The following is a 13,287-nucleotide window of genomic DNA, read 5'->3' as shown; positions in this document are numbered from 1 at the left end:
TCATCTGTTGACAAGTTCCGCTTGAAGGCCGAAGGCTAGCAAGGAAACACAACATAAATAGAAGGCAAAACAGCCATATTAGATGCTTACGCGTACGCAAAGCTACAACAGCTTCTTTAAATGTTTTCAAAGCGATCGTCTTCTTCCTTCTCGAGCACCGACTTGCGCCATACGCAGATGGGGTGTACGAGCCAACCTCCTCCAGATGAGCAGACGCGCGGCGGAAAGCTGACGCGCGGGAGAGAGCACATTAACCGCGCGCTGGCGTCAAAGCCGAGTGCACGTGTACACGCCCAAACTTCCTCTAAGAGCGAGAGGGAGATACGATATGCCTCAGCTGGGGCTGAGCGAGCCCCATCTTATCGGTCAGCGCGGCGGAGGGTATCGCTGTTAACCCTCGCGAGGGTCCGCTGAGGAGGTGCGGCTTAATAAAAGGGCCTCCTGTGTCTCCGGAGCCGCAGTCCGGTCCGTCCACGGGCAACCCGACAGAGCTAGAACGGCGCACGACCTGGAGAGAGTAGAGTCAACTTTTGGTGATCGGCCAACACGCAGCACGTTGACGACCACACACGGGGCAAGGAGGAAGTCCGTTTGGGCGATTTGAAGCAGCTGTGGTGCTCCATTGGTTCTAACACTGTCCCGCTAAAGCCTCGCCACCACCAAGCCAGCCATCCAAGATATAGGAACACAACCGGATGTTCACGTACCGATATCCGTCGTGCTCGCTTGTTTGCCAGCTTGTAAGTGCCTCAGTAAAAGTTGATTCGGATAGCTGAGACAGTGTTCGCTCAGGTCGTGCGGACAAACCCTGCGGCGGAGGTCTTGCTGGTGCATCTCAACCTCCCCGGTGTCTCCTGGTGACGTGCGTTAAGGACTTGGGCATATATCATCTCGTATCGAGACCAGCACCATGTTCAGCATCCTCGAGTTCGTGACGCGGATGGCGGCGCTCATCTACGACTGGCTGCTGGGACCCGACCGGGTGCTCTTCCGCACCACGCGCTTCTTGGGAGACGGCAAGCGGGTGCTGGTGAGCGGCTGCGACTCGGGCATCGGGCTGCGGCTCGCGGAGCGGCTGCACGGTGCCGGCTACGAGGTCCTGGCGGGATGCCTCAGTACCGACAGCCCGGGAGCCCTCAAGTTGACCCAGTCGGGAGTCCAGGTGCTGCCCCTGGACATAACCAGTGACGACAGCGTGAAAAAGGCTCTCCTCCTGGGACAGGTGCACGAGAAAGGTAGGTCCTTGCGATTGCTGGACGTTCGGCGGTGCAGCACTCGATTGCAGTGCCGGTAGATCACTGAAAGTATAGGCCAACTCCCAACTATAGCTGTCTCACTATTCACTGCGACGCAAAGTGGAAAATACAGCTGGCTCCAGTTGAGCGAGAGCAAGGTCTTGCTTGTGCATCGTACCCCAGCCCAACGTACCCTTCTGGTGCAAAGACTCATCAGGCATGAAACATTTATTACATTGGCTAAACTGAGATAGTATATGGTTTCAAATACAAGAGACTCTTATTTTTATTTTGCGAAACTTCTCTGTCCGTAAGACAGAAGGAGCGGCACCTTCATAGCATAGATCTACAGCTGCGGTGGCCTAGCGGTCTAAGCATCCGCATCGCAGGCGGGAGGTGCGGCGTTCGATCCCCAGTGCCGCCGGGTACCCATCGGCGATACAATGGGTACAAGCTTTCCCCTGGTCTGGTTCTCGGCTTCTTTAGTGTGAAATGCTTGGGAAATGGGTCTAAGACCCCACCTTGAGTAGAAGAAAAATACCTTGTGTCATGGTGCTCTTTGGACACAGATGGCTTTGCGCCATAAAAAACCATCATCTCCAGCATAGGTTTATAAGGAACGCGAAGATAGTGAAGAAAATGCCGTTTCACACGGAGTCCTATGCTATAAAAGCACCTTGCTTCAAGCGTTCCGAATAAACCGATATTTACAGAAATTGCGCCATTCACAATATCTACTCATGGCTTACAACAGCTTAATTAAAACCTTCCGTGTAAACCCGTCAGTTTGAAATAACTGACATGTATTCTGCAGCCCCGTTGGGGCTATTTCAGGAATATAGGGAAAAAGAACACGACATAATCGCAGACCAGCAACAGCTTTCAAAACTGGATCTAGTTGCAGAGAGCGTACACCGCCAAACAGAGAATTCCAGAGTTAAATGACACGAGGGAAGAAACTAAATTTGAACATGTTCGCACGTGAAAAGGTGCCGCATCCAGGAAGGGGTAGTTCTTTGTAGTTAATGTTTTAGAAAATTGCAAGTTCTCGGCTAATAGTGCAAGGCGGGACGAATGAACACTCATTGTCTCGACGAATAGAAATGTATGATGGAGATGAACAATTCCTGTCATACCGTCCACAAATAAACTGCACGGCTATTCCTTGTACTTACTCAAGCTAATTGGTATCAGTCTACTTATCGAACCATACTCGAGAAGTGGACGGGTTAGTCTTGTAGTTTAGTCAGGTTTAGTTTCTTGTTGCGCGAGTACGTTTCAGGTATCCGAGCGTCTTTACTGCATATTACGTTGATGTGTTTTCACCCGCCGCGGTGGCTCAGTGGTTAGGGCGCTCGACTACTGATCCGGAGTTCCCGGGTTCGAACCCGACCGCGGCGGCTGCGTTTTTATGGAGGAAAAACGCTGAAGCGCCCGTGTGCTGTGCGATGTCAGTGCAGTTAAAGATCCACAGGTGGTCGAAATTATTCCGGAGCCCTCCACTACGGCACCTCTTCCTTCCTTCCTTCTTTCACTCCCTCCTTTATCCCTTCCCTCACGGCGCGGTTCAGGTGTCCAACAATATACGAGACAGATACTGCGCCATTTCCTTTCCCCCAAAAAACCGATTATTATTATTGATGTGTTTTCACCACAAGTTAGCGGAAAAAAGGACTAAACATTTGGATTCGTATACACGTTTCAAAGAGCTACGGGTGACTGAATAACAGTAAAACGAAGGCGCTGTGCGATTACTGAAGGACATAGACAGATTTACAGAAATCAGATTGCGTTTGCCTTGTGTGCCACACCATGAGCAGAACGATGAAAATAACACGTTCATTTGGTTGTGATCCTCAGGAGTGTTAAATGGGCTGTACAGTAGTGAGCAGCTGGCAGACGGTGCTCTGCGGAGTAAGTCAGCGCCATCTAACGTTAGGCTCTGAATTTGAGTTATGCGTCCCGTGCGCATCCCGGGTTCGAACCCGACCGCGGCGGCTGCGTTTTTATGGAGGAAAAACGCTAAGGCGCCCGTGTGCTGTGCGATGTCAGTGCACGTTAAAGATCCCCAGGTGGTAGAAATTATCCCGGAGCCCTCCACCACGGCACCTCCTTCTTCCTTTCTTCTTTCACTCCCTCCCTTATCCCTTCCCTTACGGCGCGGTTCGGGTGTCCAACGATATATGAGACAGATACTGCGCCATTTCATTTCCCCAAAAACCAATTATTAATTATTATTCCCGTGCGCATGCTCGGCCAAAATAAGGCGGTGCCTGCTCGTGGGTTCTCGGCGTCATTTCCTCTCATTGCTTGCGTTTCACGCCGCCAGGGCCGCGATGAATGATATGTAACAGCGGCCGGAAAACCAACGCGTTTCGCGAGAATCGCGAGGCGCCTAGGCAATCAAGTGCAAGTGATATCGGGTGATCGCGCGCTTCAAAAGCAGGTGAGAGCGGACGATAGCGCGTTTCAAGCACGCACCAGGCTAAGAGTGCGGGAATGGGGATTAGTTGGTTGTTTGTTGTCCGTTTTCGTTTTGTCCGTACAAGGTTAGCGCGCTACCACCACGCACCATGCGTTGCAGGCGCATTGTTCGACTGCGTGTCTTTGCGCTGTGTTATCAGCTACAAGGGACACTGCATTTGGTATCCGTACAGATGCAGAAACGCGCGATCATCGGCTGTCACTCGCGCTTACTTTCCTGGCCGTCTAGTTACACTCGTGGAACAAGACGACGCCCTGGCCACCGTCACAGCGTCACAAATGCAGGCAGCGCGGCCCTGGCGGCACGAAACGAACTCGCAAGGCGGGGGCTGGACAAGGAAGCGATGAGCAGGCATCGCTCTGCTTTTGTCGCGCATGCGCACGGGACGCATAACTCAAGCCCAGAGCCTAACGTTAGATGGCGCTGACTTGCTCCGCAGAGCACCGTCGGCGCGCTCTAGACAGGGCTGCTCACCACTGTACAGTACACAATAACCGGCATATAAGCGTATGTAGAAGCAATATTTTGTGGTAAATCGGTGATGTGGGTTAGAATATCAGAGGCCCGAGAACTGATCCCTGAGGCATATGAAGTGATAAAAACTTACTGCGCGCGATTAGAAAGAAAACTCTATATATTCAGTTCACCAAGGACGTATTTTTAAGTATCGCGTTGTGCTTACGCAAAAACTTACGATGGGGAATAGTATCAAATACTTTCTATAAGTCGATAAAGCTTCAACCTGGGAACCGATACCCAGGCGACTAAAAATCGTGTGTAAATTCAATAAGTTGGGAAATGGTGCAGCGCCAACGCCGGAAGCCACGCTGAAATTTATTGCAAAATTAGATATGTAGCGGCTCTTAGTAACAGTCATACCAGTTCTTAGAATTTCAAAAATACTCCATACCACGGATGATTTTTCAGATTTCTACAAAGTTAAGCAAAAAAAAAACTTTTCGTATACATTGTGCTTGGCGCATGATAGGCTTAGTTGCCTATGTGCCATAAAGCACAACACAGAATTTCGAAAAATACAATTACCTCCTCCGCTGTGGCTCAACTGATTAGGGTCATTTCGCGTGTCATTCGGAAACCGCCCGCATGCGGGAAGCGCAAAACGACGTCAATCAAACTCGTCACTCCGACAATCTGTGCCCCGCCCTTGTTGTGGTGCTCCTCGCCACTTCGCTGCTCCTGCGCGGGCGGGGCAGAGGTTGTCGCGTTGTACGTGCATCGCGGAATGACGCGATTTGACTGACGTCGCTTTGCGACCTCCGCAGGCGCGCTGTTTTCGAATGGCGCGAGAAATGGCCCCAATTAGTTGAGGCACACCGACGATGGTAATCGCGTTTTCGACATTGTAAAAACTGATATGGTTGTCACTAATGGCCGGCTACAAATCTCTGATTGCAATCACGCGCCTATCGGTAATAGTTTAAAAATTAACTATTAGAATAGCTTTAATCACTTCACTAGTACATGATTCGCCTGTTTTAGAGTTTAGAGCGCAGCTGGTCGGCACATGAAGATAAAGATGATAATAATAATAATAATAATAATTGGTTTTTGGGGAAAGGAAATGGCGCAGTATCTGTCTCACACATCGTTGGACACCAGAACCGCGCCGTAAGGGAAGCGATAAAGGAGGCAGTGAAAGAAAAAAAGGAAGAAGAGGTGCCGTAGTGGAGGGCTCCGGAATAATTTCGACCACCTGGGGATCTTTAACGTGCACTGACATCGCACAGCACACGGGCGCCTTCCTGAAGCATAATTTCAACCACCTGGAATCCGATTGGCTCTAATTGGTTTCCAGTAAGTTGCGATTATGTTATCGAATGTTCCGCTTAGTTTACGATCTGTTCCAGTTGTGTTTCCGAAAGTTGCAATCGCTCTTTTCCGACAGGGCTTGCTATAACAAGTGCGATTTATTCCTCTGGATTTTTCTCGGACCGCTCTAATCTCAAGCATCATTAACCAAAGAACCCAGCTAGGTTGGAGTCCACGTTGAAGTTCCGCCCGTATACAGTAGCCACAAGTTCGGCATATATTCGTAAATTATATATTCGAGCGCCTATCGTGTTTTCTCTTCCTTGAAATCAAATTAGTTTTTGGTTTTCAAGGAAAGGAAATGACGCAATCACTGTCTCATATCTCGGCGTACACCCGAACCGCGCCGTAAAGAAATGGATAAAGGAGCTGCAGTGAAAGAAGAAAGGAAGAGGTGCCGTAGTGCCGGAATAATTTCGACCATATCACGAAGGCAACAACAATTTCGACCACCTGGAGATCTTTAACGTTAGGGTGGTCGGCTATTTTACCGTTAAAGATCAGTGGTTAGAGCTCTCGGCTACTGATCCTGAGTTTCCGAGTTCGAACCCGACCGCGGCGGCTGCGTTTCGATGGAGACGAAACGCTAAGGCGCCCGTGTGCTGTGCGATGCCAGTGTACGTTAAAGATCCCCAGGTGGTCGAAATTATTCCGGAGCCCTCTACTACGGCGCCTCTTCTTTCACTCCCTCCTTTATCCTTTCCCTTACGGCGTGGTTCAGGTGTCCGCCGATATGTGAGACAGATACTGCGCCATTTCCTTTCCCCCAAAACCAATTTTCAATTACTACTGTTAAGTGCTTTTTAGAACTCTTGTATGTCTACCAAAAATCTCTTCGGAGGGAGTCGGTTTCTGCGCATTTTTCTTTCCCTGATGACGTGCTCCTCTGCTGCCTTCCGGCCAGGACTGTGGGGCCTGGTGAACAACGCGGGCGTGTGCGTGCTGGGCGAGTTCGAGTGGCTGACCCAGGAGCAGGTCGAGCGCACCGTGGGGGTCAACCTGCTGGGCACTCTGCGGCTGACCAAGGCGTGCCTCCCTTTCATCCGCCGCGCCAAGGGTCGCGTGGTGGTGGTCAGCACGGTGGTGGCCATCTCGGGCTTCCCCTGCATGGCCGCCTACTGCGCCAGCAAGGTGGCGCTCGAGTCATTCTGCAACTGCCTGCGCGTCGAGCTGGCCCGCCACGGGGCGTACGTGAGCGTCATCCGGCCGGGAGACTTGGTCAAGCACACCGCGCTCATGACCCGACAGGCCAGCGACGCCAAGGTATTTCTAAGCTCTGGCAGGGACATCGGGTCGGTAAAGTCGCCTGACGTAATAGTTAAATGTACTTTCGTCGGGGAAAAAAACTACGCTTTTCAGTAATATTGTGTTGTTTTGTTTGAAGGCAAGTTACTTTTGTATGCAGTATTCCATGCGCACCTTCTTTTACATCAACATAATTTTTTTTCCTTGATTCTGTTTGTATACAATTTCTTACGTAGGTGATTGGTAGGCACGTTTACGTCTGTGGTATATGACTACTGTGACGCTGTGCAATGCCCTGCCGCTTGTTAAGTTGTCGCAGTCTGTCTCGCAGCTGTGTCTTCAGACCTCCAGTGTCATATAGTCATTTCCAAGGCGCGAACGGGCGAACGAGCAGGTTCTCGGTCCTTCGTTCGTTGGGGCTGTTTCTACGCAAAATGAATACATACCAACTCGCCTAACTATCCATTCTAGTACGTGTATTCTGGTAAGAATTGGAAGCTGGTTTAGTTGGTTGGCTGGCATGCATAACTGGTTAACAGCGCGAAGGAACAAGGACTAAGGAAGAGGGACCGCCGCGGTGGCTCAGTGGTTAGGGCGCTCGGCTACTCATCCGGGGTTCCCGGGTTCGAACCCGACCGCGGCGGCCGCGTTTCGATGGAGGCGAAACGCAATAGACGCCCCTGTGCTGTGCGATGTCAGTGCACGTTAAAGATAAAAAAAAATTGAAAATGAAAATTGGTTTTTGGGGAAAGTAAATGGCGCAGTATCTGTCTCGTATATCGTTAGACACCTGAACAGCGCCGTAAGGGAAGGGATAAAGGAGGGAGTGAAAGACGAAAGGAAGAATGCGGTGCCGTAGTGGAGGGCTCCGGAAAAATTTCGACCATCTGGGGATCTTTAACGTGCACTGACATCGCACAGCACACGGGTGCCCTAGCGTTTCGCCTCTATTGAAACGCGGCCGCCGCGGTCGGGTTCGAACCCGGAAACTCCGGATCAGTAGCCGAGAGCTCTAACCACTGATCTTTGACGGTAAAGTAGCCGACCACCCTAACGCTAAAGATCTTCAGGTGGTCGAAATTGTTGTTGCCTTCGTGACATGGTCGAAATTATTCCGGCACTACGGCACTTCTTCCTTTCTTCTTTCATTGCAGCTCCTTTATCCATTTTTTTACGGCGCGGTTCGGGTGTACGCCGAGATATGAGACAGTGATTGCGTAATTTCTTTTCCTTGAAAACCAAAAACCAATTTGATTTCAAGGAAGAGAAAACACGACGGGCGCTCGTCGTGTCTTTTCTTGCTTCGTCTGTGTTTTTCTTCGCTCTGTTAACCACCCAAGCATGTATTCGAATAAACCAGAAGTTCGAGATAATGAGAAAGCACTGTATTATCGTCCTTTTTCTTGCATTTTCAGCACTGTATGCTCTGTTATCCAATTAACTATAGGGGCTGTCGCGGTATAGCCTTCAATAGGTTTGCGTTTTTCGAAACGTAGCGTGAAAAGCAAGGACACAGAAGAAGGCAATGACACGACATGAGCACTCTCTCATAAGTGAATTTTAATTTAAAGGGTAAACAGATCATATACTGTGGAAAAGAAAGGGAAGGAAGAAGGGAAACAAAAAAATGACGAAAGAAGATGAAGTGAGAAAAGAAGTCAGGAATAAAAACCAGTCTGAAAAAAAACATGGACACCTGCAATGCTACTTAACAACTGATTCTAGGTACGCATTCTCATTTTTCGTCAAGTTGATGGATGTGTCACCGATACTTCTCCCCTCCTTTCACAATATAGAACGCCTTAATAATCTCCCTCGTATGCTGATTATGTGCTTTGCCAAGTAAAACAGTGTTATCGAAAAGTGGCCGGCACTTACAATTTCTGCAATGCTTCAGCAAATTTTCGACTGCTGTTGGGGTTTAAATAATTCCTGTGTTCAAGCAGGCCGACATTCAAACAACGCCCGGTCTGCCCTACATAGCATTTATGACAAGACAAAGACATCTTGTAAATCACCTGCTTTCTGCACTGCGCAAACCTAGAGTGCGCCCACGCGCACGCACGCACGCACGTGCACACGCACACACCACAAATCTGGGTTTGTGCAGTGCAGAAAGCAGGTGATTTAAAAGATTCCTTTGTCTTGTGAGAGATATATGTAGGGCGGGCCGGTCTTTGTTTGAATGTCCGCCTGTTTGAACACAGGAATTATTTAAACCCCAACAGCAGTCGAAAATTTGCTGAAGCATTGTAGGAATTGTAAATGCCAGCCCCTTTTTGATAAGTCCGTTGTACAATGCAAAGCACATAATCGGCATACAAGGGAGATTGAGGCGCGTTCCGTATTGTGTAAGGATGGAAGAGGCGTATCAGTGACACATCCATCAACTTGACGAAAAATGAGATGGGGTATCCTAGAATCTGTTAAGTGGTATAGCAGGTGTTTTTGTTTTTTTCGACTGGCTTCTATCCCAGCTCTTTGTCACTTCATCTCGTTTTGTCATGTTTTTTTGTTTCCCTTCTTCTTCCTTCCCTTTCTCTTCCACAGTATACATTCTGTTTACCCTTCCAATAAAAATTCATTTGTGAGGAGTGCTCGTGTCCTTGCCTTCTTCTGTGTCCTCGTCTTTTCGCGCTACGTTTCGAAAAATGCAAATGCTCCAACTCGCCCAGTTTAGCAATAGGCTTCACATGCTTGACTGATAACGTTCTAATGTCTTGGGCAACAAAGAATCATCATTATCGTCACATGCCTTGAGATGGAATGCCATTGCAACATGCAGGCCATGTGGGAGTGCATGGACGACGAGCAGCGCGCCGCTCACCGGCTGCACATGGCTGGCTTCATGAGCGGCTGGGTGTCCCAGGGCGGCATGCTGTCGCCGCCGCAGCTGGACGACAGCCCCGTGTTCGGCCACGTGGAGCACGCGCTGGGCGCGCAGCGGCCACGTGCCCGTTACCATAGCGACAAGACGCTGTGGGCCCTCTTCCTGCGCACGCTGGCCGTGCTGCCCACGACGCTGTCCGACTCCATCATGGGGCTCTTCTACACCATCGTCAAGCGTCTGGGGGTGCAGCACGCCAAGAAGGCCTCCTAGTCCACCTCCGTGCTGTGAGCAAGTGTTGTGGTGCGTGGGCACCCACTGCCTCCCCACTGGGTGGACACTGCCTGTCCCCTGGATGGCTCAGAACAGACGAGAACTTGCTGAGTACTCTCAGCAGTGGTTGTGCCCCTGGTGACGCGGAACAGAGGCTACGGGTGCCAGAATGTCCTTGAATTAGTTGAGGTTGCTTCGTCAGCGGACGTTCCATGCGGAACGCAAGGAAAGAGGTCACGTAGAGACGCTATAGCGTTAGGGCAATGCAGAGCATGAGGCCAGCTTGTTGTTGTTGTTGTTATACTGCCTTGATCTCTTGCCGGTTCTTTGGGGTCGAACTGAAGAGTAACTGCTCACACTGACAACAAAAGACTGCTTCGCGCCGACATTCGTTTATGACGGTCGTGGCGAGACGAATGCTGCTGTTCGCAGACAAGTGGCGAATCGTTTCGCTTGGCCACATATGCCTCAGCCTTCATCAATATAGAGACGTCTGCGCGAAGCCCTGGGATCAAGTGTTGTGCTGCGGACCTTTCGTGCGGTGCTGTTGCTGAACATCACTTCTGGCCTCATACGGTGACAATGCCTCGGACGACCTGCTAGAGCAGAGTATGACAACTTTTAGTGCTCGAACTACTGACAAGGCCGTGGCCGATTATGTAGTCTATTTTACCTCCAAGGCTGCAAACTAATTTGCGCGAAGTCTCGACCGCTCTCTCCAGTTTAAGATATGCGAGCCGTTTTCTGGAAAACATAATAGTTTTTAACGAAGCCCATAATGTTATGTTTCCGAACCTGTCGCGCCTATAGCTTTCTGCTTCTGAGCCAACTATGAACGTTTTTTTTTCTTTTCGGGACAAGACATCCGCGTCTTGATGAGGTGGAAATGCGAACGTTTTTATGCACAAATATCTTGGTTGAGCACCCCCACCAAATGGTGGAAATCACATTGCGCAGGACTATTTTTAGGGACGTGGTACTGCAGTATTTAATTATTTAATCGCATGCATGGTCATCGGTATCTGCCTATAGTTTGCTCGATTGAGTCGATCGACTGTGTACAGTATGATTTGTGAGAAGTGATGACCGCGGACTCCAAGCTACATTCGCATCAGCTGTTGTCTCCTATAAAAAACGCCTGCAATGAAGACCGCCTCTGCCATGAGGCATCTGCAAATGCCCGACTCGAGAAGGCCGCGATCTTGGCCGTCGAGTTGGTGACGACGAGTGGGGGAACACACATGTAACCATGCTCATGCCTGCACCAGCGTTTGATGTGCGCTGTCCAGGATGAGGAACACTGTAATAAAGATGTCTGCATGGTGTATAATGAATCTTCCCGGATGACTTTAACCCCGAGTGCAGGTCCTGTGGCGAACCAGCCACTTATGATCACATATTATGACAATATAAAGAAGAGCCTCCACCGGAGGATCTAGTACAAATTCCTTCTCTTGAGCAACAGGAGGCCGTTCTGGTCAGCTCGGACACGGGTGTTCAAGCCTCGGCCACCGAGTGGGTCGCTAAGGTCGCCGCTAGCCATGGGCTGGAGGCCATCTAGCGCGGATTGTCTGCATCTGCGTTTTGGCTAAATAAATGTTTTCCAATCCAAATCCAAATTCGCCACAGCCAGCCTAATTCGACTTCCCGCCATGGAGGACACGTGGACAGAGGACACTGTCATGTAAACCTTTCTACAAGCAAGGTATATGGGTCTGCAGAGAGGTTGGCTTTCCATCTCCAGTTGCTGAGTTGGTCTACACACGGATAGGAACGGTGGCAGGAAATTGGAAGCGAAATTAACACTTCTAATAAAGAGTCTTCCCATCTTCGAGGTGCAATTAACCTTTGCTAATAGTCAGCTTCCACTCTTATGGGTGCTTCAGTGATTGTTGACAGAGGACTGCTAGGTCACAGAACAGCGCCACAAATGACCTAGCTTAAAGGGACACTGAGGCAAACCCCGTCTAATTACTGTTCTCGGTAAAACATTTTGTTCTTGGTCTCTTTCTGACATCGCTGACGTTTCACCGGCAGCAAAACACGCATTTACGGCTGAAAAAAAAATAGATTTCAAAATTTCCCCGCCAGTCGATTCGAACTCCTGACGTCCTTGCCGAAAAGGACGGGTTGCCTCTGCTTTGAAGTGAACGGCGGTGTAGCGTAGCCTCTGGGATTCGTCCCCGAAAATTGGTGTCGAAGCACGCCCGTTAGTTCCCACTTAGGGCGGTGGTGGCGACACCTGTTTTTTTTGTCTTTTCTTGCTTATGAAAGCTACGTTTCCTTTGAGATCGGACTCTTTGTGAATGACAGTTTACCAATATCCCTCAAGAGAAAAGTATACAGCAGCTGTCGTTTACCGGTACTCACCTACAGGGCAGAAACGTGGTGGCTAACGAAAAGTGTTCAGCTTCAGTTAATTAACGATAACGCATCGAGGTTTGGAAAGAAAAATGATAGGTGTAACATTAAGAGACCGGAAGCGGGCGGAGTGGGTGATGACATCCTAGTCGAAATCAATGGGAAGAAAGGGGCTTGGACAGGACATGTAATGCGAAGGCAAGGTAACTGATAGTCTATAAGAGTAACAGACTGGCTAGTGCAAGAGAAGGCAAGCGTAGCAGGGGATGTCAGAAAGATAGGTGGGCGGATGAGATTAAGAAGTTCGCAGGCATAGGGTGGGCGCAGCTGGCAAAGGACAGGGTTAATTGGAGAGACATAAGAGATGCCTTTGCCCTGCAGTGAGCGTAGTCAGGTTGATCATGATGATGATTTGAAGACTGCATCCTATCTATACAGGTGAACTTCAACGTGTCCACAGTGTGCGTCGCTACGGTGTAGTTACTGCCTGCAGAACTACTCAACCATATAGTCACACCGTTAGCCTACAAGGCTACATTCTCAACGATGACGTCTCCTGACCATGTGCGAGCAAGCAAGCGCCTCGCGGATGGGGCACACTTCCTTATTGTACCGAATAAATGCTTTACATCACAAAATCATCACTAGCAACTGCGCATCTTTCTCTCTTTATTCTTGTATGCGCACATGCGCGGACGGAAGTAAACGACGCACATTATGGTCCTTAATCGAGAGCGTTTTAGGGATGCTAATAAGGCAAGCCGCGTGCGTGTTCTCGCGAGGAGAGATGCACATCTGCCATCTGAAAAAGGTGCATTCGATGAACTCCATCTCCAGCGCTTTGTTGGACAGCCCCTTAACGGCAAGCGTGGCCACCGTCCATACATCTCCACCGTCTGTAGACATTGCCCCTCGACGGCCGCAGATGTCGTTTACTCCCGAACGACCGGCATTGGCCTGCAGCACAGATACAAGTATGTGCAGTCTTGGTTTTACTGATGCTGAGTTCCCGGGTTCGAACCCGACCGCGG

General features: G+C 49.8%; 1 protein-coding gene across 1 annotated transcript in view; it reads left to right on the top strand.

Annotated features, from left to right (window-relative positions):
• Positions 1-433: 433 nt before the first annotated feature.
• The window catches only part of LOC144134309 (uncharacterized), a 35,654-nt gene continuing 22,800 nt past the window's right edge, over positions 434-13,287 (top strand). Inside the window, exons 1-3 of the mRNA XM_077667251.1 lie at positions 434-1,235; positions 6,455-6,813; positions 9,581-9,886. Of these exons, the coding sequence (XP_077523377.1) occupies positions 911-1,235; positions 6,455-6,813; positions 9,581-9,886 (990 nt within the window). The 5' untranslated portion in view covers positions 434-910. The remainder of the gene's footprint in view (positions 1,236-6,454; positions 6,814-9,580; positions 9,887-13,287) is intronic.

Source organism: Amblyomma americanum, chromosome 5 (assembly GCF_052857255.1).
Source record: "Amblyomma americanum isolate KBUSLIRL-KWMA chromosome 5, ASM5285725v1, whole genome shotgun sequence".
NCBI classification, from domain to species: Eukaryota; Metazoa; Arthropoda; class Arachnida; order Ixodida; family Ixodidae; genus Amblyomma; species Amblyomma americanum.
Note: the sequence above shows the minus strand (reverse complement) of the source record. Positions and strands in the feature narration are given on the sequence as shown.